The following is a 26,862-nucleotide window of genomic DNA, read 5'->3' as shown; positions in this document are numbered from 1 at the left end:
TCATTAATTCACTTGCGTGTAGGAGTCTTTAGCAGTGGGAGGAAAACAGAGGGCCCGGAGTAAACCCACGGAGTTGAACAGACGACCCTACTCCTTGTCATGTACAAGTGGGGAATCAAAACTATGCCACATGACTCCATGACAGACCTTATGATGTAACGCGCACAGTGTTAACCATTCGGCCAACCAACCCCCGGGCCGAGAAAGGTAATCACGGTTTTCCAGCATAGTTTCCCCTTGGTAGTGAAGCAGGACGGAGGACCTGACATAGAAAAATGTCTAGTCCTAGTCGTTCTGATGTGATGAAAACCGAGGTCATGTAGGACATTAAAGGCTAATAACTCCTGGTGATAGTTCACATAATGATTAATTTAAATTTTAACAAATTTATTAATTTTAAAACAAAGTACATTACATGATAAAACAGTTAGTATACATAATAATCAACCCAAGTGATTCACTTTCATTGATAAAGTACATTATAATCAACCCAAGTGATTCACTTTCATTGATAAAGTAATATACATTATAATCAACCCAAGTGATTCACTTTCATTGATAATACAATACACATTATAATCAACCCAAGTAATTCACGTTCATTGATTTCCGGTCATGTTTGTTTGTTTATCACTGTAGATAATTGAGCAAAATAAACAACAATAATCCCATTTATAACCAACATGCACAGTAATTGAAACCAGGGCTCACCTGAAATTAAACTTAGGGAAAGTTTTTTATTAAGCACCTAATGTTATAAAATAGCTCTGTTTGCATGGATTTAATTAAGAAACGTATTAACATTGAACAACCTTGTCATAAAACATTCATACAGCCAAGGTTTTGAGTAATACAAGACGACAGATATGTGCAACTTTTTCTAGAAGAACGAATTCCTGTCTCATCTTAAATTTTAGGGGAGCTGTTGTTTACTTCTCCTGACATTTATCATTTCAATCATTAGATGGATAAAGAAATGTAATGAAATGAAATGGAGTTTAACGTCCTACTGTTCTGCTCCTAACCTGGGCTAATGAAGACGGGCATACGCCATACAGTGTGCTATGAAGGAAATTTTGCCCGGACAGCGGCACTACGGCCTACTCTTATATCGAATTCCAACTGCCAAGGGATCTTTTACGTGCATTCCAATGTATACACGGGACCTCGGTTTTTCGTCTCATCCGAAGGACTAGACAGCTATCCTTGTCAGGCCCTCCGTCCTGCATCACTGACAAGGGGGAACCACGCCGGAAAATCTGGATGAACTTTCTCGGCCAATGCAGGGATCGAACACCCGACCTCCAGGCTAGCGAGCTAGCGTCTTACCCACTTAGCCACGTGATCCCCAGATGGATAATGAATACAAACATAAATAAATAAATGTAATAGATAATTGTATATGCGATCATATTAAATATAAATATTATTAAACAAGATCTATGCTTTACCATAAATAAAAAATAATTTTATGGGATAATACTAAATTTATTTAAAATATGATATTTATGAATTCAGATCAGTACATTTTATGTTTTATTAAAGATACATTAGTTAAGAGTTTAATAAAGAGTTGGCCATTCTTGCTATAATAATTCAAAATTAGATGATGAAAAAAGAAAATTATGAAAATTTCATTCAGATTACTTCATTCTCAGCCAAGTTATCACTGTTTGTAGTTTTGACATGATGTGTGCACAGTGGTAACCAGGGCACTGGTATAATCAGGACTCAGCCTCGCTTTCCCATTTTTAAATTAAATTTATAAATGGAGAACCATTTTAATCTAGTTAAAATCTCAAGTATCCGATGCCATCGAGAGTCGATTATGGTCTTGCTTTGTTAATAAATGTCTAGAACATTTCAGGCCTAAAGAATGACCTGGGCCCTTATTCACGAAAACTTAAACTATGATACAATCGAAATTTTAAGAAATACTGCAATTCGATTGGCTGACCAGTAAAATCAATTTGCATATATCCAATGAAGTTGCAGTATTTCTTAAAATTTCGGTTGTAACTTAGTTTAATTTTTCGTGAATAAGGGCCCTGCAATAGGCAGATTTAGCTCTTGCATAGTGTATGTTTAACAACAATATCTAAATCTTTCCTGTTTTCTTATTTTTACCAACTTTAGGCATTTCCCACTGCATATTTTTCATAAAATCTCGAACAGACTCGAATGATAACGGCTGTAGATAGCTCCCTGTATGTTTACGTTTCCACCAGGCTCCAGATTTGGCTTCAGGACTACCAATCTTTGTGAATATGTAACGATAATTTTCTATTCGTATGAACCTAAAGAATAAAAGAAGATGGATGTTAGAATTTTAATGGTGATTATATTGGAAAAATAGATTCTTGGTGTGAAGCATTGTCAACAATTTTTGGTGCTGGATTTTCTTCCTTCAGTCTTCAACCTAATTTAATACATGAAGAGGTCTGGAGTCTATTTACAGGACGATTCCCCGGTTGTATGTGATAAGGAGTAGGGTCGCCTGTCCAACTTTGTGGTTTTTCTCTGGGTCCACCGGTTTCCCCCCACTACTACGCTCAATCGAATTATTGAAATAAAATTGAACTATGTGTTAGTCCCGAAATGACTAGTGGCTGTTCAACCCCATTTCTCTCTATTTACAGGCCAGTCGATACAGGAATAAATATATAGAGAGAGGGTTTAACGTCCATTAGACAAAAACTAGGTCATTTCAGGACTAACATGTGGTAAATTTTCTGTCAGTAATTGGCTCGCTCGCAGTGGGAGGGATACCGTGAGGTTAGACAGTCAACTCTAATCCTTGTCTCGTACAATCTTGGGAGCAGAAAAACCCTCTTGACTCAATGACAGACCTTATGATCTTTTCTTCGTCCACCCAATCCTCCAGATGAACATTAAATTTACCTGTGAGGTTGATGCATATATTTACCTGGGAGGTTGATGTATAAAAGGATTATATTGTATTAAAGATAAGGTATCTTCATCATTAGCTAGTAGTTTAACAACAAGATGAACTATCCATGGATTATACTCAAATGACTGAAAGAGCAAAATTTTTATTATTTTTTTAGACTATAACTACATATTATTATCATGCGTTGGACTACTTTGCAGTTTCTATGGAAAACAATCACTAATTACACAAATTTGGCTTTTAAAGGTCACCGGAAAAGGTTCCATAATTTTTTTAAATAATGCAATTCATTATGCCAACATACCCTTTCCATAAGTATAACACGAACCCGTATGTCAATATTACCTGCAACAGGTAAATTTCAACATTAGTAATTTCCCCCATTCTCCATGAGTAGTCGTAACTTTCCGTAAATAAACAATCTGTGACGTCATTTTAGTCCTTCTGCTCATATTCTAGTCTATATTTCTATGTGCAGAAGGACTAAAATGACGTCACGGATTGCTTATTGACGGAAAGTTACGACTACCCACGGAGAACGACGGAAATGTTGAAATTTACCTGTTGCAGGTAATATTGACATTCAGGTTCGGGTTATACTTATGGAAAGGATATGTTGACACAATTACTTGCATTATTTAAAAAAAAATTGATGCTTTTCCGGTGACCTTTAAAACGATTAAGAGCAATACATATTGATTAGGTAGATTAAAATCAGTAGCACCCAGCCTACACCCTCCCCTCACACCCTGTACAAAAATACATAATCTATAGTGGTACAGTGATCTAATAACCCACCACTCTTCTCAATAGGTTGGTTAAATTCAGTGACACCAGCCCAACAACCTCACCGTACAAAACTACATAATATTATATGAAGAGCCCTGGGAAGAACGATCTAAATCACTTTTTCAACGAACCCCAGTTAATGGCGCCATCTAATAGCAAATTGTATAAGCTTTCTGTGGAACAATCAATTTCAGGTAAAAACGACCGGAGTTACATCGAACCAAGGCCCTTCTGAAATGGCCTCCCGGACAAATACGTTCATCGTACCCTTTATTTGATCTTAATTTGGTTGAAAAGTGTAAGTCAGTTGTACTGGTAATTATGAATCGTATTTAACATCATTTTGAAGTTGTAATTAAACCCACTCGTTGTTCTGTTCGCGTCAAGCATTCTCGTCTAAAAGTCTATTTTGCCTTTTATGCGAAAAGACAAAAATGTGACTTAGATCGTTCTTCCCCTGGACTCTTCATTCTGATGATATAAAACCTTTCGGTCAATTAAATTCAGTGACCCCCCCCTCCCCTACATAATCCTATATTTATATACTTACTTTATGAATTGGAACAAACCAGAGTAGCCAGTCACCCCCCCCCCCCCCTCGTATGATACTACATAATACTATATTATATATACTTACTTTATGAAATGGGACAAACCAGAGTAGCCAGTCACCCCCCCCCCCCCTCGTATAATACTACATAATACTATATTTGTATACTTACTTTATGAAATGGAACAAACCAGAGCAGCCAGTCACCCCCCCCCCCCTCGTATAATAGTAAATAATCCCATATTATATATACTTACTTTATGAAATGGAACAAACCAGAGTAGCCAGTCACCCACCCCCCCCCCTCGTATAATACTACATAATACTATATTATATATACTTACTTTATGAAATGGAACAAACCAGAGTAGCCAGTCAACCCCCCCCCCCTCGTATAATACTACATAATACTATATTATATATACTTACTTTATGAAATGGAACAAACCAGAGTAGCCAGTCAACCGCCCCCCTCGTATAATACTACATAATACCATTCTTGTATACTTACTTTATGAAATGGAACAAACCAGAGTAGCCAGTCAAGCCTATAATGATACGGTGATATTACACATGGTGTCCGTGTCACGTTACCTGGTTTACATTTAAACTCATATTCCTCCCAGATGGCAGACGGAGACATAGGATCCTTGGACATAGTGCCCTGAAATATTACCTCTGTTCGTTTCTTAGTAACACTGAAATCACAATTAAAGGTATACGGAGCTATAACTAATCTTTATTACATGTAATCACAATTAAAGACAGGTGTTTTCTATGGAAACCAATTACTGGTTTGTGCTTGAAAATAAGATACTGCTGCCCTGGCAAGATTTACCCCAATAGTATTTATCAAGTACGGCTCTTGGCTGATTACGAATAAACCTATCATTAGAAATATACTAGGGGAAATGACAACACACCCTTAAGATAGTGTAGGTACTGGATTACACGATTCCGGTGGACAGAGTAACAGAGGTAGGACAGGTCGGTAGATGTGTGTATCTACTGGATTACACGATTCCGGTGGACAGAGTAACAGAGGTAGGACAGGTATGTAGATGTGTGTATCTACTGGATTACACGATTCCGGTGGACAGAGTAACAGAGGTAGGACAGGTCGGTAGATGTGTGTATCTACTGGATTACACGATTCTGGTGGACAGAGTAACAGAGGTAGGACAGGTATGTAGATGTGTGTAGCTACTGGATTAAACGATTCCAGTGGAGAGATTAGCTAAGGTAGGACAGGTCGGTAATCTGTGTACCTACTGGATTAAACAATTCCGGTGGAGAGAGTATCAGAGGTAGGACAGGGTGGAAGATCTGTGTAGCTACTGGATCAAATGATGATGCATGTAGAGACAGCAGACAACATAAGTATTTAAAAATCCTGATTAATAAGCTACCTATTATATCTACATAAAGTGTGTTTTGTACAGTAGTTATATTAAATATTCATTACCTGCCAAAAGCACCATATGTATTAACAAGTCGTAAAGGATCGAACGATGAGTTCATAGCTTGTCGTGATGAGAAAAGATTCTGTACGACCGGTATACTTAAATATACTATTAATATACCTAGACTAATATTAAACACATTTCGCATATAATTACCTGAAATATAAAATCATATAGGGTTTAACGTCCTACTTTTCTTCTCCTCCGGGGCTAACATCCAGTCATTTCGAGAATAACATATGGTTTTAATTTTTTATTTCAATAATACGCTTGCGCGTATTGGTCTTTAGCAGTGGGAGGAAACCGGAGGACCCGGAGAAAACCCACGAGGTTGGACAGGCAACCCTAGTCCTTGTCACATACGATCAGGGAATCGAACCCACGCCAGTTGACTCAATGACAGGCCTTATGATATAGCACGCACATTGAATAATGGTACACCAACATCAAAGGATGAAATAAAATGAAATGAAATGGGGTTTAACGTCCTACTGTTCTGCTCCGACTGGGCTAATGAAGACGGGCATACGCCATACAGTGTGCTATGAAGGAAATTTTGCCCGGACAGCGGCACTACGGCCTACTCTTATATCATGGATCTTTTACGTGCACGCCAATGTGTACACAGGACCTTGTGTTTTCATCCCATCCAAACGACTAGACAGCTGTCCTTTAAAATGAACTGGGATTTAAAGTCCTACTTTTCTGCACTGACTGGGCTAATGAAGACGGGATCAAAAGAAGACGTTACATCTGTATTTTAATTATAATACGACCTACCAACATTAGGTTGTGGTTTCTTTACTCTTCTTGTCATTTCTATATTAACAACCTGATGTTTGACTGAGTCTTTACCGTTAGAGAACATCCACGATAAACTCTGATCATCAAAACAAGCTAAACTTGGTAAAATCGTTAACCAGTTTAAAAAACTTAAATTACCACTGATTATTAAAACTACCTGTAAAATAACCATAGAAACATACTTGTAAATAATGTCCAGGTACAGTGGTCTAAATCATTTCAATGTAGAATATGCATATCTTTCAATTTGCAGTTAGGCATGGATTAAGCCAGGAAAGATTTGAGAGAGAGATAGAGAGAGAGCGAGGCTTTAACATCCACTCAACACAGACTTGGTCATTTCGGGACTAACATATGGTTCAATTATATTTCAATAATTTGCTTGCGCGTAGTTGTAGCACCCAGAGAAAACCCACGAGGTTGGACAGGCAACCCTAACTCTTTCTGACATACAAGCAGGGAATCAAAACCAACCCATTTGACCCCATGACAGACCTAATGGTGCAACACGCACATTCGGCCACCCAACCCCCCAGAAAAACTTGATGTTTTCTGAACTAATTTGACAGTACAGTTAGGATTGGATTATAACCTATTTTATTTAACCCTAAATTGGGTCGGTCTGTTCCTTGGACAATTGCGCACTGATTGACAGACTTCAAGTTTTGATATGATGTCATAATTCCAAGATGGCGGCAGTGACGTCATGTACAGTTCCTGGTTAATATAAAGATAGGTTGCCAGGCAACGAAACATACGCCCACAGCAACTAAATCGTCCAGGCAGTCAACAAGGGTTGTCGCATATTTTTACTTTTTTCGGTAATGAAAACATTTATAATACACTAAAATCTGATTAAGAGCAACAACTCACGAAGTAATTATCAGAAAACTATTAGAATTTGTTTGGTTTTTATAAAGTTCTGCCCCATGCTAACGTTTTGTATGGAAAGCTTTTAATATCATAGATTTAACTGTTCAAGTCATAAAAATTCATTGAAAATCAATATACTTGTTTGTCTCAAGATCTTAAACTCTGTGTATCAATCTTTGGCAGTAATTATCGGAAATCGTTGAAAATCAATAGGCTTCTTCGTCTCATGACCTCAAACACTGTGTATAAATTTAAGGTCAATTGGATATTAACTTTGGCCTCTAGAGCGTCCACAAGATTTTTTGAAGTGATCAAGGGCCATAACTCTGGCAGAAATTATCGGAAATTGCTGAAAATCAATAGGCTTCTTCGTCTCAAGACCTTAAACACTGTGTATAAATTTAAAGTCAATCAGATATTAACTTTAGCCTCTAGAGCGTCCACAAGCAATTGTGGACGCCGGACGGACGGACGGACGGACGGGGGCGACGACAATATACGACCACATTTCAATCTGGGCGTATAAAAACTTACCTGAAATAGAATCTGTAAACTACCACCTATCATCACAATTCTACGCGTTAAAAATAAGGTAAACGGAACAATAAGCTCTATAAAATGATTGGATAACGTTTCAAATTTATGAAAGAACTCTGGTGATTGGTGCATATAATAACTCATTGGATTTGGAATGGGCTGCGTCTGAAAGAAAATAATGAACAGGATTAGGGTTAGATTTGGAACGGGATCCACCTGAAACAAAATAATAAACATTTCAATAATTGTTGAGTGTTAAAATATAATTTAAATGAACATGTAGTAATTTATGTTTCAGTAAATACTTTAAAACACGACTTAGTTGCTTAAAGGGGCAATAACACTCTTGCTGGCTTGACAGCTCCAGAAAATAAAAAATAGCCTTATTCAAAGTACTAGATGTGTTAGTGACCTACCTGTTGTGTAAATTATCCATTAAATCCTATTTTACTTGTCCAAAGGGTTCAAAAATATATTTAAATCCAAGTCACATTTGAAAAGCTTTACGTCAGGCTTTTCAAATCATTTAGTTGAATTTTTTCAATTTTTTAAATTAGGTGTGTTAAGATGAAATTTGTATCATCAATTAATTGGAATATTGTAAAATAGTACAATTTGTTGACCAGAATAAAGATTGGGACATATTATTCAGTTACAACAAGAGTGGTATTGAGCCTTTAAGTGATAATTTAAGCTGTCAAATAATTGATAAGAACTACTGTACAATTAAGGAAATATAGATAAGTGTATATTAATTAATGTGTTAAAATTTATGATTTTACATTTTACACGACACAATTCTATGGAATAAAATTACTTTTTATTACTAAGCGACATAATAACCAGGATTCTTTATCAAACAATGACTAGTAATCAACAGGAATTGTATACCATAGAACCGTGTCCCTTTAAAGAACCCTTGAAACTAATAAAGCTGTGCTGTAAATCTGGTGTGCTGTAAATCTGGTGTGCTGTAAATCTAGTGTGCTGTAAATCTGGTGTGCTGTAAATCTGGTGTGCTGTAAATCTGGTGTGCTGTAAATCTAGTGTGCTGTAAATCTAGTGTGCTGTAAATCTGGTGTGCTGTAAATCTAGTGTGCTGTAAATCTGGTGTGCTGTAAATCTGGTGTGCTGTAAATCTGGTGTGCTGTAAATCTGGTGTGCTGTAAATCTAGTGTGCTGTGAATCTGGTGTGCTGTAAATCTAGTGTGCTGTAAATCTGGTGTGCTGTAAATCTAGTGTGCTGTAAATCTGGTGTGCTGTAAATCTGGTGTGCTGTAAATCTAGTGTACTGTAAATCTGGTGTGCTGTAAATCTGGTGTGCTGTGAATCTGGTGTGCTGTAAATCTAGTGTGCTGTAAATCTAGTGTGCTGTAAATCTAGTGTGCTGTAAATCTAGTGTGCTGTAAATCTAGTGTGCTGTAAATCTGGTGTGCTGTAAATCTAGTGTGCTGTAAATCTGGTGTGCTGTAAATCTAGTGTGCTGTAAATCTGGTGTGCTGTAAATCTAGTGTGCTGTAAATCTGGTGTGCTGTAAATCTAGTGTGCTGTAAATCTGGTGTGCTGTAAATCTAGTGTGCTGTAAATCTGGTGTGCTGTAAATCTGGTGTGCTGTAAATCTGATGTGCTGTAAATCTAGTGTGCTGTAAATGTAGTGTGCTGTTAATGTAGTGTGCTGTAAATCTAGTGTGCTGTAAATCTCGAGTGCTGTAAATCTAGTGCACTGTTATACTAGTGTGTTGTAAATCTGGTGTGCTGTAAATCTGGTGTGCTGTAAATCTGGTGTGCTGTAAATCTAATGTGCTGTAAATCTAGTGTGCTGTAAATCTGGTGTGCTGTAGATCTGGTGTGCTGTAAATCTAGTGTGCTGTATTTAATACTTACTTCATAATGGTAATTCATACAGGTTAAATCTCTCCAACATTGATCACCTCGAATCTTTATTAAACCCTGAAAAAAACCCAACAAAAACATGTTTCAATGTTTGTTGTAGGAACAGAATATAAAATTAGGATTGTGTATTTGGGATGTGGGTTTCTGATTAATAAAGGGATGGGGCTAGATTTTGTTTGTCGAGAGATAGGGTACTGGTCTACCAGGAAGACTGACTTGGGGCTAATGTAATGAAATACAGACATCTGTAGATCATCAACTGTGGATCGAACCCAAAGAAAGGTTTCTTCAATTGCCTAGAGCTAAAAAACTCCAAGATGCTGAAACACATTTCTGTCAATTTTTCTGCTACTCTTATTTTTTCTGTCTAAATTACGTCTAGTTACTTTTATCATTACAATTCTTGAAGGAGGACCAGACAAACATTTCAAGATAGAAAATCACTTTAAAAACCTTTTTGACTTGCATTTACCTCAAAGTCGGTGATTCACGGGCCATTGCTTCAGGGATATGGTGATTTGAGGGATTATGAATCATGTGAATATCAATCCCAAAATGGAACAGTATTTACAAAGATATGAAGATATAAACAAGCCAGGCCCACCCATAAAATATTTTTGATCTGATTGAATCCAACCCTGGAGAATATCCACTGGTAGTTACAATAACCATTTGAAGTAGATTTAGAGTAGAATAAACTGTTAACATTGATCACCCTATCGAGTAGGTTTATCCCTCTTTAATTATCCAATAATGGGTGATATAGAATATGAAAAACTTACAGCTCCTAACATGATACGAAAGATGAGCCATCTATAACCATATATGGTAACACTAGACGTTGGAGTGTGTCGTGGTACAGATGATAAATTCCACACAGGACATAAAAATATCGCTAGAAATCCCGTCTCTAATAACTGAGATTCCCAACCTGTTCATAAAAAAAATATCGCTAGAAACCCAGCTTTTAATAACTGGGCATCCCAACCTGTGAGGAAAACATACAGTGGTAGGGGCAGTGTCGTACCCAACCTGTGAAGAAAACATACAGTGGTAGGGGCAGTGTCGTACCCAACCTGTGAAGAAAACATACAGTGGTAGGGGTAGTGTTGTATCATGGGGCCTGTTTGTTTACAGACAACCTCTGTCTGTGGTAGTGTCGTATCATGGGGACTGTTTGTTTACTGAGAATCTGTCTGTGGTAGTGTCGTATCATGGGGACTGTTTGTTTACAGAGAATCTCTGTCTGTGGTAGGGTCGTATCATGGGGACTGTTTGTTTACAGAGAATCTCTGTTTGTTCTCAGTTACAGAATAATAAGTAATTTATACATCATCGACAATTCAATGCTGTACAACTTTAATAATAAATATCAGGCCGCAAGTTCACAAAGCATTCTCAGATTTACCGGTAAGACAAGTTATGAATTTACTCAACTTTCAATCACTGCTTATAAGAAATATCTTTGATCTAGAAACATAAAACATTGCGCATAGTTTCTTATTGATGTATTTGATACATTAAAACAACAAAAGTTTTAATAAGGGCTATATTTTAGTTAAAATAAGGCGAACACTTTTGAGTAAATTCTTAACTTAAGTCTGAGAATGCTTTGTGAACGCGGGGCCAGACAAGCACCACAAATAAATAACATGGGGATCACATACTAGTTTCCGACACCAATTGCTAGAACAAATTAGCAAAACAATCAGAAAGCTACTCACCAAAAGAATACCTGAAAAATGAAATAAAACAGAGGCAAAATTATTTTATTGAAGTAAAATTATCAAATGTATACTAGTACAAGTAGTGAATTTAATTTATAGAATCACTAAACTCTCATCATTATCATACCAACTTTTATAGAATCACTAAACTCTCATCATTATCGTACCAACTCTTATAGAATCACTAAACTCTCATCAATATCATACCAACTTTTATAGAATCACTAAATTCTCATCATTATCGTACCAACTCTTATAGAATCACTAAACTCTCATCATTATCGTACCAACTTTTATAGAATCACTAAACTCTCATCATTATCATACCAACTTTTATAGAATCACTAAACTCTCATCATTATCGTACCAACTTTTATAGAATCACTAAACTCTCATCATTATCGTACCAACTCTTATAGAATCACTAAACTCTCATCATTATCGTACCAACTTTTATAGAATCACTAAACTCTCATCATTATCATACTAACTCTTATAGTGATGACTTTTATAAAATACTACTGTATTCCGTTGTCCTACTACCAGATCTCTGTAATGTGTGTTGTTGTCCTATTAATTTTTGTAGAAGGGGGATGGGGTGGGGGATGGCTGAATGGTTAGAACTTGCGCGCCTTGAGTCAACTGGCATGGTTTCGATTCCCATGTTGTACGTGACAAAGAGTAGGGTCACCTGTCCAACCGTGTGGGTTTTTTCCGGGTCCCTGGGTTAACTCGAAACCATGCCACTTGATCAGGGGGCATTCAGTGGGTATTATAAAAGATAAATTTTTTGGATTATAAATATTGTTCTAGCCTATTTGATTAACTCACCATCTTTGTCCAATATTTACAATAGAATGATACAAGATCCATAAAGCTGCCATGATAAACCAGTTAGCTGCACCACGAATCATTAAAAACACGGACAGAATAATTCCTGAGTACGCTAAACCATCCAATAAAACATCAAGATTATTCTGATAATCAAACCACCACAGGATAGTAGGAACGTGGTTAACCATAATCCATGGATCCCCATTGGTTCTCGTTTTGATGTTGTCTAGAACTTTATCCGCTGGTAGAAGTCCCCTCGATCCTAATAACGGTTTATTCTGATGTAAAGCAACCAGAAAAGCTACAACTGTAATATTAAGTTGAATTAGAAGTAATCCATTCAAACTAAATAGTTATTCGATGTTTATCAATATTATTCTAAAGTTATTTTGTCCCCTGAAGAAAACAAATAACATTTAACATCCTGATGCACTTAAGATTTGAATTTTCGGCCTAGCCTCGATCACCATGACGATAAAAAACATAGTCTCGATTATCCATTTCATTGATTAAATCATGAATGAAAGTTGAGCAGCAAATGGGATCCTAATCCAGTAAATATCGCAGGCTAGTGTTGACATCGAGAGTTGATTATGGTCTGGATAAGTTAATTAATGTCGAATTAATAATTTAGATAACATTTCAGGCCTGATGAGAAAGACCTGCAATAGGCAGATTTAGCTTTTGCATAATGTATGCATGATAAAGACTATGTTTGTTACTTGCTAGCCAAAATGTTAAACCAAAACATAGGCTATAGAACTTTTTATGTGAATGCTAATTCCTACATGAGCTATATACATGTATCATCAGTCGATGTTCTGTAGAAAAATGTGAAAGTTTTTGCTCAGTGAAAACTGTTCTGACTATCACGCCCCTCCCTCAAAGAGCGATATCTAACCAAGCTTGGAAGTTCTATATGGAAATCACATTTAGAAATAAAAACATTACCATTTTAAATTAAAAATGACAATTTGGCATAAATAAAGAATGGTACCGAATCCATTAATTTAAAAATAATACTTTTAGTGACAGGTTGAATTAACAGTGGATTTGGGTAGATTTGGGTAGATCGAGCTTCCATCACTTGCAATACTTACAATATATAAAACCTAGATATCTCAACAAGACTATTCTAGTCAACCAATAACTACCAGGAGCCAGTTGTTTATCTAAACTTCTTCCTTTATCATCAGTACTGATCGTCATGGAATCACCATCGGCATCACGTGCATCACCGCCTCCAAGTTTCTCACTTAGTTCTAACTTTATTCGGCTTGTCAGTTTTCTTTTCCGAACCCCACCATCAGCTGAAAGTTTTCTGGTCGCTTTTCTATCCGACATTTTCTTCTGCTCTAGTTCATTTAATTAAATCATGTCAAAAATCAGTTTCTTATTTACAATTTTACAGCTGTAACGTTGTCATAAAAGGGAGATTACTCTAATAAACCAAGGGAGGTAACTCTGTTTATTAAGAGCTGAATGTCTCCCCATTTAACGTAATTTATTTCTCAGAAATAAATGTTTTGCTAATAAATTAAACTGATTCAGAAAATTTTGAAACTGCTTTCGATTTAGTGCATTCAGGCAGAGTTAAACAAAAAACCTTTTATCTTGTACTGAACCCAAATTGTGGGAGGCCCTGGATTTGTTCTACTTCGCCCCGCACCCCATACCATAGGGCCTAGGAGGAATTTAGCTTCAATTTTTAGCCGTGCCGGCTGCAAATGCATTGATACACTATTCGAGGCTTTGAGCAAGTAAAATTAGGTTCAATTGCAAAATTTTCAACACATATATCATCACAGTTTGCATGGTAATAAGTAATTATGTTACAAATAGTGAAGAGTGGAACACTGAAATCATAATCTAATTATACCGGTACCGAACAGTTTTTCTGTATTTTCGAGTGACATGACATGATGACACCCCGAGATTCTGGTTCGGCGGCCATTTTAAGCTGAACAGAAATTTCGCAAGCAATTAATCATATCATATAATTATACAGCAAGGCTTCGCCTTTATTTCAATGTTAATTGGTTTATAGGCCTATTATATGTTAAGCTATGTAGCCTACAGTAGGCCTACAGTTTGGGTCAGTGTAACTGGAAACTAAGAGAGATATAGGCCAGTAACTTTTTTTGTAGTCAATTGACTACAAAACTTGCTCAATGGAAGGCCTTACTACGATCCACTACTGTGGCTGGAGGAAGACGGAAGACATCAATAGTGGAACCATTTCTAGGTGGACCTGAGCAAAGCCGTTTTGGTGATTAAGCATATCGCTTCTTTAAAATTTTAACATTGGCATTTCCGAGTGTCTGTGTGTTTTGGGGGGCTGTTTTTCGACACTAATCCCACAGTTCTTCCCCGAGTTTGGTAAAGTGTATACTTGTACTATAGCCTATGTTTGCATAGAAAACTTGAATCAATATAAATGAAATGGGGTTTAACATCCTACTATTCTGCTCCTACTGGGCTAATTTAGACGTTCATACGTCATACACTGTGCTACGGCCTACTCTTATATCGAATTCCAACTGGCGGTGGTTCTTTTACTACTAGACACTCACCTGTAAGGCCTACAACTGACAAGAGGAACCACGGACACCCCCGGACCACCGCGTTACCTAGCTAGCGCCACACTGATCCGCAGTGAATATTCGCTTGGCCTCTACAATATAAATAAAAGACGGATGTCGCATTAGGTCTGTAAAACAGATTGAGCTAGCGCCTTAGTCAATGAGCCACGGCGACTCCCTCGAGTCTATAATAAAAATAAAGCCGTAAAACTGCATAACACTGGTCAATAGAAACGGTTATTCTATTCCTGCACAATGAAATAAAATGGGGTTTAATATGCCACTTTTCTTCATCACACGGGCTAATGAAGCAGGGCGTATGGCATGGTGTGTTATGACATGGTGTGTTATGAAGCCGGGTGTATGACATCGTGTGTTATGAAGCCGGGTGTATGACATAATCTGTTATGAAGCAGTGTGTATGACATAATTTGTTATGAAGCCGGGTGTATGACATGGTTTGTTATGAAGTCCGATGTATGACGTGGTGTGTTATAGGGAAGGGTGTATTATATGGTGTGTTATGAAGCAGGGTGTATGACATAGTTTATGAAGCAGGGTGTATGACATGGTGTGTTATGAAGAAGAGTGTATGCCATGGTGTGTTGTAAGGAAAGGTGTATGACAGAGTTTGTTATGAAGCAGGGTGTATCTTATGGTTTGTTTTGAAACAGAGTGTATGACATGGTGTGTTATGCGAGAAATTTTTGCACGGACATCTTTCCATCAACGTTTCATCGAATTCCAAGACCCTCCACCCTGCCCACAACCACAAAATCCTGATCTACACTCAAGCTAACACCGGACTTGAACACAAGGCCTTCTGATTATACAACCAGTGCTTTATTGAGTCACTGTTGTCCCCCCACCCCACCCACACCCCTCTAAAGGATATCTCAATTAAAACCTCTTTCCGAACAAAAAACGGATAAATCATTAAATTAACATTAGTATCTAAAATTGTTTTATTAATAAACATTGTCGTATATTAAAATAATTCCAACAGCTAAAAATAGTAACAATATCTTACATAATTTCAACATTTTTATAGGACATAAATAATTCTTGTTATGAACAACAATATAAGTAGTTATAGGTGAACATCTCCCAAACAGAGTTGTCTTCCCCTTGCAGTTCACACAGCTGGACAGCGAGACGTGTGTAGATGGATCTTGTGTCCATCATTAGGATGAGTGCTAAAATCTGATTGTAGTCCCACTTGACAAAGAGCAACGGCTAAATCTAAAAGTTAAGGCCAGCTCAATTTTTGTCAAGGTTAGGGCACGTGATTGTTGGCGAGATATTTGTTGAGCGGCGGAGGCAGTTTCAATAAATTGATTGGGAGATCTAAAAACATTAAAATCAATGGTCATGTTATCCAGTAATTTATTTAATCTGAACGTTATAATGTTTCGTGACGCTATACTAAAGTCTTTTCTTTTATATTTTCTATGATTTGGTTGACATTGTTGTCAAAGAGGAACCTCAAACATTCTGAGTTGTTGAAATGGGATTGGGAACTCCTGTTTTACATTTTATATCAGTTCATTACTGTCCAATATGAGGTTGACCACAGCCCATTTCAGGTTGACCACAGCGCATTTCAGGTTGACCACAGAGCATCTCAGATTGACCACAGCACATTTCAGATTGACCACAGCACATTTCAGGTTGACCACAGCACATTTCAGATTGACCACAGCACATTTCAGGTTGACCATAGCGCATTTCAGGTTGACCACATCACATTTCAGATTGACCACATCACATTTCAAGTTGACCACAGAGCATTTCAGGTTGACCACAGCACATTTCAGATTGACCACAGCACATTTCAGGTTGACCATAGCGCATTCCAGATTGACCACAGAGCATTTCAGGTTGACCGCAGAGCATTTCAGGTTGCCCACAGCACATTTTCGGTATACTGCAATCTTATTGTATACAGTTAAATATTTAACACGACCGACCGGATAAATATCAAGAAATGCTTGAGCGTGAAACCATTTTTATATTTGTTTATAAATAATTAAAACATAAAAATGTACTATATCTATATATTAATGAGTTTTAACACGACGATTATACAACGCCTTAAATAAAAAATGATATCTTGACCTTCTCCTCGCATGTTCCTCGGTTATTGTCAGGCCATTATAATCGTGGCAAAACTCAACATTTGATTGGCTTCAGACCGAAAGCGACATAAGACAAACTGCCGCCATATTTTATGGCCTCTGCCATTCAGTGATGCCATATTATGGTCTCTATCATTCAGTAATATGAATTTAGCAGGGATACTCCATTATCCTCCCAGAACGTCCCGAATTGACAGAATTACAATCGAGTGAAGTGGAACTCAGTCTCGACAGCGAAGATGGTGTGAGAAGAATCGTGACGTAATTAAACACAACGATTATGTTTCAGCTGTCTGATTGGTCGATATATTTTGGTATGCAGTCGACGCATGCGTTGTAGTTCAAAATTCCACTTTTCACTCGATTGTCACTATTGTTTTGGATTGAGGGAATTTATTTCGGGAACGTGTAACCGAGTAAGCCTAGTGGTTTTGTGCGAGTAATGAATTGTGGAGAAGGCCAAGATGACAAATAACAAAGCCTATTTACACAGCTCCTTGCCTATATACAATAATACATACACAAAATCAATCCAATTAAATTACACATCTATATTTCGTTCGTTTTTTTACATTCGATGGCCTATACTACATGAAGATCTGATCGGTTGTAGTGGAAGGTCGTGTCAGGGGTCAAACGAGCGGCTTTTTGGCCTTATGACGTCAGATATTTTATTAACCAATCAGCATTGATATTTCTAGTGGGTTACCCACAGTTCCGTGCACCTCACACCAAAAACTCGTCGTAACAGGCCGTTTCATTGGCTAATCTCTCACTTCAATCAGAACGCGGGTTATATAACAACTTTTCCGGATGTTAGTGTAGTGAAGACAAGTAAAATGAAATTTTGAACTATAAAAAACGAAACGAAATAGGATCTGTGTTTTAATCAGATGGATATACAATGTACAACCTGACAATATTCAAGACGGAAATACATTAAAGGCACTTTCTAGATACATATATTTATACAGCATTATTAAAGGACAACATTGGTGTCAGTCATTATCACATATCCTCCATCAGTCTCATATGACAAATTTTGGTCTTGCAGAAATTCACCCCTGTATCTGTTATCACTCGTCACTTCCGTCCTTTGTATAGAAGTTTAACTCGCGTTTTCCTTTTGCTTTCGTCACTTCCGTTATTTAAAATCTTTATTACGCATCTATCATAGCAATGATCTCTGTGTTAAAATCATATTTGGAACGTGTTTAACCAGTTCTATAACATAATAAAGGACTGACACCAATATTGTCCTTTAAGATATTTGATTAAGGAAGGATACACTATAAAATCATATTACGTCAATACTTTCATGGTATTTTAGTTATCGTTCTTTTTTTAAATGATGCATTATGTAAGAGTCAAATCGGCTCATTTCAAGACTTAATTTGACTTTAAATGTTATATGAGCTATCATTTACACATTTATTAATAGATATGACAAGCTCATAATCAACTCTCCATAGAATAAGATGGCTCCGATTTTAAGACAAGCTCACAATAAGATGGCTCAGATTTTAAGTAGATTAGAACTCTTCGGTTAAATTATGATTTAATTTAAAAAGGAGAAGCGGGGAGAAGTCCCGAATATACAGTACTCTTGTTACGATGATAAACAATCGATGCACGCATCCTGTTAAAACTACAAACAGTGATAACTTTGCCTGGGCACGAAAAAAAAAGGAATACGAATGAAATTTTCAATATATTCATTTTGCATTATCTATTTTTGAACTATTATAGCACGAACGATCAGCTCTTTATCTAAATCTAACATAATGCATCTTTTCGTTCCGTTTTTTTTTATAGATCCGGTGGTACATTTTAAAGTTGCGATAGGGGTATTATTTTAACATTGCACCAATAACCTGCACGTCATATTGAATAAAGGGAAGTAATATATGACACGTGATTTTAACCAGAGTATTAGCGACAGACTGGACAGAGTGTTAGTATTCCGATTTAATAAGTGTTAATAATAATAATAAATTCTCATTTTACCGCCGGAATTCCTGTCAAATGGCTGTTGTTAGGCACAAATTACAATATAACTCTTCATCGAAATACCGGATAAAAGTACAATCTGTCGCAACCGTAAGAGTATCGGAACTGTAAGAGTGTAGGAATGGACGTAATATTGGAATATTAAATATATAATAAGTATAAATGGTTATTTTTAATAGAATAATCTCTCTGTTAGAACCCTTGTGTAAATTCTCAACATACATCGGTTCATTGTGACTTTTAATATTCGTTTTATGTTAATTCTATTGTAACACGTGATTTCATTCGAATCGTCGTCTCACCACTTTGATTTCTGTTCCTCTATTTGATAGGTCAGTGTTTTGGCAACGTAAATAAAGAATGCCTGAAATAAATAAATAGATATTGTTGTTATTGTTTATTACAAATTTAACATCCACTACATTCTACATGGAGGGGTGGGGGCGCGGCGAATGGTTAGCACATGCGCGCTGTAGCACAAGGTCCGCCATTGAGCCTACTGGAGTGGTTTCGATTCCCCGGTTGCACTTGACAAGAATAGGGTCGCCTGTCCAATCTCGTGGGTTTTCTCCGGGTCCTCCGGTTTCCTCCCACTGCTAAATGAATTGTTGAAATTGAACCATGTGTTAATTTTGAAATGACCTAGTTTGTGTCGAGTGAAACCCCATTTCTCTTATATCGAATTCCAAATGTCCAGGGATATTTTACGTGGACGCCAATGTGTACAAGGGACCTCTGGTTTTCATCCCATCCGAACGACAAGGCAGTTAGTCCCTCCGGCCTGCATCACTGACAAAGGAGAACCACGGCGGAAAATCTGGATGAACTTTCTCGGCCAATGCAGGGATTGAACACCCGACCTCCAGTCTAGCGAGCCAGCGTCTTACCCACCGTGACCCCCTCTTTACATATGAAGGAGAAATAACAAAACGGGAATCAAACATAAAAACATTCCTGTGATGTCTCTTTTAATCAACACGGTGTCGTGAGAAAAGAGGATGGGTCTTGTCATCTTCTCTGTCGTCTTATTGGAATTATTTAACAAGGTAAGTTAATTTGTTTTATCGTACCTGTGGGATCAATATCCCTATAGCAACACCACCAATAATTAGAGCATTATCGTTTAACCACACCTCTAGACCCTTTAAACAACCCTTAGTGTAGATCTTTGATTGCTTAAAATATATAAAACAAATACCAATCAAACATTCTAATTAAACATGCTAATTAAACATTCTAACTAAACATTCTAATTAAACATTCTAATTAAACATGTTAATTAAACATTCTAACTAAACATTATAATTAAACATTCTAATTAAACATTATAATTAAACATTCTAATTAAACATTCTAACTAAACATTATAATTAAACATTCTAATTAAAAATTCTAATTAAACATGCTAATTAAACCGCAAACTCGTACAATTATCAACCATGGACTAATCTACTTAAAGCCAGGTATTTTGACAGATTAAGAATTGTTTTTTTTTATATTTCCGGTGTGGCCATTGTATTTGCTATGAACTATGAATGTTTGTGATGCCACCTATATTTGTGCTATGACCGATGACCTATGTTTTTTCTGTGACCTATGGTTTGATATGACCTATGTTTGACCTATGACCTATGTTTTTGGTTAGATCTATCTTCATATTAATTTAACTTACGTCACTATCCGTTCTCATGACTCCGCCACCACACTGGTAATCCAAATTTTGTCCCTACAACATTGAAAAATATGATAAATTATGAATAGACATTTATTGTTTTTAAATCGTATACTTGGGGTACATCAGTCAACATTTTACATTAGATGGCGTGATGTTTTTTTATTGTTTATATCGTATACTTGGGGTACATCAGTCAGAATTTTACATTACAATATACAACAATTTCTTTCTCTACTGAAGTGTAACTGAGCAGGTAACACGTGCGAGTCATTACGATAGGAAGGAACTGAGCCGGAAACATGTGCCGAGCCATTACAATGAGATGAAAAACAGGTGTACGATTTCCAAATTCCAGATCGATTTCTTTGCACTGGCAGAAGATAAGGCAGCCATGACACTCTCTGTGTAAAATAGTCCACTTAGACCATTTAACCACAGTGCATATTCCACCATATGCCATCTCTATCCTTCCCCTATTCCTCCCCTATTCCACCCTATACCACCCCTATCCCTTCCCTATTCCTTCTGTATTCCTGCCCTATTCCATATCTACCCCCCTCCCCATTCCACCATATGTCATTCTTATTCCTTCCTTTATCCACTCTATCCCTTCTCAATGACACCCTTATTCCTTCTCTATTCCACATGTAAGCCCCACCTCACCCATTCCTCCTATTTTTCGCCCCTTTCCGATCCTGTACAAGTATCGCCGATGGCGGCGTGAGAGAGAGAAATGGGGTTTAACGTCCACTCGACACAAACTAGGTCATTTCGGGACTAACACATGGTTCAATTTTATTTCAATAATTCGCTTTCGCGTAGGGGTCTTTAGCAGTGGGAAGAAACCGGAGGACCCGGAGAAAACCCACGAGGTTGGACAGGCGACCCTACTCCTTGTCACGTACAACCGGAGAATCGAAACCACGCCCGTTGACTCAATGACAGACCGTATGATACAGCGCAGCGCGCACGTGCTAACCATTCGGCCTTCCAACCCCCCTATCGCCGATGGTTTACTGTTTGCTGCTAATACAACGTCTCCATGTCTAATGAAGACGGGCAATCGACCTGTAATGTGCTATGAGGGAAGTTTCTACCTTGACAACCGATCTCTGCGACCTACCAGGACTCTTATTGCAATTTCTGTCTACCGGGGATCTTCAACGAACTGCCAATCCGAAGGATTATCCGCTAAACCTTGCCAGGACCTACGTTCCACACATGGGTTAGGCAGGGACGTGTGTGGAGGGGGGTGGGGGGGTAGGTATACTTACAGCGACTAGTTTGCAGCATGAAAATGGTACTGAACAACTCTCGGGACTTCTCGGACCGGAAGTATCAGTCGTACAGTTAAAATAAATATTAGAATTCCAATCCATATAACCAACGTCATCATTACTAACACCGCAACATTTTAACTGAAAATAAATGAAAAATACTTTAAAAAGTCTTCAATTGTGATTCAAAATGGATGAATCGTTGCCATGTTATTTATGAGTTTCATGCAGAACGACGAGGTCAAGATTTGTTTCTTGTATTTTTGATGTATATGTCCACACTGATCAGCAGTGAATTTTCGATAGGCCGCTACAATCACTGATAAGGATGACATCGATGCGACTTAATGAGTCAGAAATATTAACTTTTTTCCTGCGCCCAATTAAATTCTAAAACATTTTTTTTTATTGGAAAAATAAATAAAGTCATTTGACGTATTTGTAGGTAAAATTATTTCCTATTTAGTGTAAATGGGTATTAAAATGACTAAAAGGCAGCATTCTGCCCGAAGCAGTAACGTCTTATGCAAACAATGCACGCGCCATTCAGCCAATGATTGACGCCGCGTGTTGTGACAGAGATATTAGAAGACTCGTAATTCTCTGTGAAACAGATTGGTATATGTGAGATAAGCGGTGGTTGGAGGGGTGACTTCTCCAGATCGACTAGTGATTCCTCCGTTCTTGTATCTGTAGACCGTTAAACTGTTTTAATGGTTATGGGCTTTGGGACGATAGGGTTTAACGTCCGAACTGGGCTAATGAAGACGGGCATAGGCCATACAGTGTGCTATGAGGGAAATTTTGCCCGGGCAGCGGCTCTATGGCCTACTCTTATATCGAATTCTAACTGCTAGGGGATCTTTTACGTATACACGGGCCCTCGTTTTTTCGTTCCATCCGAACGACTAGACAGCTGTTTTTGTCAGGCCCTCCGTCCTGCATCACTGACAAGGGTGAACCACGCCGGATGAACTTTCTCGGCCAATGCAGGGATCGAACACGCGACCTCCAGGCTAGAGGGCTAGCGTCTTGCCCACTTAGCCACCGTGGCTCCTCAATCTGAATGACTAGATACTTATTAGATCTACCTGTATTTGAAGCTGATCGATAAAGTTTTGCATATCTTCGTCATCTCTATATTTTATGATTGCATCTTTTAGGGTATCTTCCGGGTATAAACCTAGAGTTGTCCTGGCTGATGGTACGTAGTAGAATACAAATACTATTACAATAGCTGCTATCTCTAATAGGAGCAGGATCATTAATATTATATAATACTGAAATTACAACATTGAAATAATATTCAAATAATACTCAACTCTACAATACTCAACTTACAAGGTTAAAGTTCAGCAACTTACAAGGTTAAAGCTCAGCAACAAGGTTAAAGTTCAGCAACTTACAAGGTTAAAGTTCAGCAATTCACAAGGTTAAAGTTCAGCAACTTACAAGGTTAAAGTTCAGCATCTTACAATGTTAGCGAGGTCATCATGCCCAACTTACAGGGATAAAGTTCGTCAACTTAAAAGGTTTAAACTCAACTTACAAGGTTATTTTGGTGACCAGACAGTTAACAAAGCATTCGGTAAGATTTAGATAAAGACCTGTCAGTTTTTGTTATAATATTTCAAAAATAGATCATGCAAAATAACAATAATGAAGACCTCATTCAAAATATTTTATTCTGGGGGATGTTATGTGTGTTTGAAGATGTAGTTGAGATCGTTTATTATCGTAGCAACGGTACATGACAATCGACACTAAATGTCCATTATCTATTGTATCGTTAAATGTATCGCTTGTCATGTGAATGTCTAATAAATAATAATTTATGTTTTAACAATATAATATATATAAATCTCTGTCTTCTCTTAATGGGCATCACGAAGTGGGTAGGGCGCTGGCTCGCTAGCCTGGAGGTCGGGTGTTCGATCCCTGGATTGGCCGAGAAAGTTCATCCAGATTTTCCGACGTGGTTCCCCCTTATCAGTGATGCAGGACGGAGAGCTGTCTAGTCGTTCGGATGGGACGAAAAACCGAGGTCCCGTGTACACATTGGTGTGCACGTAAAATATCCCTTGACAGTTAGAATTCGATATAAGAGTAGGCCGTAGTGCCGCTGTCCGGTCAAAATTTCCCTCATAGCACACTGTATGGCGTATCCCCTCCCCGTCTTCATTAGCCCAGTTCGGAGCAGAACAGTAGGACGTTAAACCCCATTTTATTTCATTTCTTATCTGAGTAATATAGAATGTAGTTATAATTTGTCTACACGATAACCAACAGGGCGTTGTATGTTTATACTATACAGTTTAATTAACCTTTGACAGCCATGTCTATAAATTATAGGCCTACAGACCATAAAATCACATGTAGTTTCTAACGGTATCAGGCCATTTTCTCATGTATATATATATACATTAAACACGACGATCTAAACATTCCAGGGTCTTGTCCGAGGAAACCATGGACTGAGGGGATATAGGTAGATCTCCAAGAAAGTTTGTACTGTGTGGAAGATTTCCCTCAAAGCACACTACATGGATGACGTATGTCCGTTTTCATTGGCCCAGTTAGTGCAGACGAGTGGGACGTTAAACCCCATTGAATTTCTTTTTATTTATTAAGTATTCTAATCCTTAGTAGAAGTATTAAATATCTTTATATACATTAAATTGGTGAAACGTCTCTTTACAACTTATATTTATTATATTCTGTTGAATAAAGCTATGCCTTACAAATATCAAGACTTATTAAAGACGCCATTTCTTCATTCAAGTCTATACGAGTCACTTCCCCCTTTCTAACTGACAGGACTGATTTATTATAAATTACCATTTTATCTAAAGATTTGACTTGATGACCTCTGGTATTAGTATGGTATGTCGATTCAACGAAAAGTAGGACATTTTATTTCCCTGCACTACTGGAGCTAATAAAGACGGGTATACGTTATGAAATATGCTATGGGGAAGGGGGGGGGGGCATTTCGCCGAGGCAGCAGTGTTACTACAAACTCTTCATCCCAACAAATTTGCATTTATTCAGAAAGTTTTTGTTGGGGAATAAAATGTTTATCGCGCAATTATAACACCTGCAGTTATCTAATATAGCTTTTATGGATTGAATACTTTTCAATATAGCCTAAAACCAAATTATGTCATCATATGTAAGATAATATCATGGGACTAATGAAAAATGTTTAAAAAGCCATTAAGCCACATTTCATTTCATTTCATTTGTTTAAAAAGCCAGTAAATCTATTATTCTAATGATAACATCGTAGGATGGTGTCATTAAATTCCTGGAAATCTCCTATTGAATAGAAACTCTATGAAAACAATTATCGACAATATTAATGGTATGAATATAATAAATCCAACTCGATTCAGATTATTCTGGACAGCGACAATCTAAAGTAATCTAATTATTGTATAATATTGATTTGTATTCAGTCTGTCTATTAATTTATATATTGGTGTATATAAGTTATACAATTTACCGTAATACACCTACTATATATAAACACTAACATCGTTTAGACTATTTTACAGCAATCTGATTCAAATACAAATCTATATTTCCTTTCGTTTGTTTATACTTTCGATAGCCTCCACTACATAAAGATCTGACCGGTTGTAGTGAAGGGTCGCCTCAGAGGTCATACGAGAGGCTATGGACCCTATGACATCAGCTATTTGATTAATCAATCAGCGTTGATGTTTCTAGTGGGTTACCCACAGTTCCGTGCACCTCATGTCAAAAAGTCGCCGAAACAGACCGTTTCATTGGCTAATCCCTCCCATCATCCAGAACGCGGGTAACTCTCCCAGATCCTGGTGTAGTAAAGACAAGTAAAACGAAATTTTGAACTATTAAACTGAATTACATTAATTACTGAAATTCACATAAAATTAACGGAATTCACATACAATTACCAGAATTCACATACAATTACCGGTATTCACATACTATTACCGGAATTCACATAGGGTCATATTCGTTGCTTTTTCTTTTTAAATTATTGTTTTTGATTTAATTATCAATTTTATTACATTCTGGTAATTGCAGGTTAATCCTGGTAATTAATCCAATGTGTTTTGATTGGAAATTAATACTTACAAATTTTAAACAGCATGTTATTTCACGTAGAGATCCCAAAAGTCCAAAAAACGACACAAACATTATAATGGCTCCTATTAATACGATCATCACAGACGGATCGAAGAGGAAATCTATCATTGTATTGATTGTCTTTTCCTTGAGATATAGAACATAGCTACCAGCTCCTGTAAGCGCCAAACCTCCTAACTGCAAATAGAAATGAAATGAAATGGAATGGAATGGAATGGAATGGAATGGAATGAAATGGAATGAAATGGAATGAAATGGAATGAAATGGGGTTTAACGTCCTACTGTAGCTGTAAAAAGAAAACAATTATTCAATTCTATTAAAGAAAAAAATGATGTGTTTTGTGGGGATTGTTTTTTTTATATCTTTTTTGAAAACCAGAACCGGATGTCAATGTATCGGATCATCGTACTATTGGAAATTGGTGTTAGTTCGACTAAGATTTCATTTTGATTTATTTTTGGTACTATAACACAGTACAAAGTATGCACATTTGAAATTCGCAACAAATTCGCCGAACATGATTAGATTGATCTGCAGAAATACTAAAAAAAAAGAAAAAAAAGAGGCCTTACAAAAGTTAATCAATGCTTCCGAATTCCTTACGAATCATTACGAATGCCTTGCGACTGGATATAAACCCCTTGCGACTGGATATAAACC

The 26,862-nt window shown here is 37.1% G+C and overlaps 2 protein-coding genes across 3 annotated transcripts in view; both read right to left on the bottom strand.

Annotated features, from left to right (window-relative positions):
• Positions 1–610: 610 nt before the first annotated feature.
• On the bottom strand, positions 611–11,133 carry LOC126815001 (lipase maturation factor 1). The gene is made up of 8 exons (XM_050540510.2): positions 10,603–11,133; positions 9,812–9,877; positions 7,925–8,092; positions 6,494–6,674; positions 5,716–5,869; positions 4,762–4,948; positions 2,927–3,036; positions 611–2,297 (listed from the first exon to the last, which is right to left on the bottom strand). The coding sequence occupies exons 1-8, from the start codon at positions 10,612–10,614 to the stop codon at positions 2,099–2,101; spliced, it is 1,077 nt and encodes a 358-aa protein (XP_050396467.2). The 5' UTR covers positions 10,615–11,133; the 3' UTR covers positions 611–2,098.
• Positions 11,134–15,904: 4,771 nt separating this feature from the next.
• Positions 15,905–26,862, bottom strand: part of LOC126816825 (tetraspanin-33) — a 35,090-nt gene continuing 24,132 nt past the window's right edge. For both annotated transcript variants that reach the window (XM_050543576.2, XM_050543577.2), the window contains 6 exons: positions 26,189–26,377; positions 23,155–23,343; positions 22,061–22,204; positions 20,784–20,837; positions 20,182–20,286; positions 15,905–19,475 (listed from right to left, as the gene is read on the bottom strand). In XM_050543576.2, coding sequence (XP_050399533.1) covers positions 19,410–19,475; positions 20,182–20,286; positions 20,784–20,837; positions 22,061–22,204; positions 23,155–23,343; positions 26,189–26,377 — 747 coding nt within the window. In that variant the 3' untranslated portion in view covers positions 15,905–19,409. The remainder of the gene's footprint in view (positions 19,476–20,181; positions 20,287–20,783; positions 20,838–22,060; positions 22,205–23,154; positions 23,344–26,188; positions 26,378–26,862) is intronic.

This window comes from Patella vulgata, chromosome 3 (genome assembly GCF_932274485.2).
Source record: "Patella vulgata chromosome 3, xgPatVulg1.2, whole genome shotgun sequence".
Classification (NCBI taxonomy): domain Eukaryota; kingdom Metazoa; phylum Mollusca; class Gastropoda; family Patellidae; genus Patella; species Patella vulgata.
This window is presented reverse-complemented; position numbering and strand designations above follow the sequence as displayed.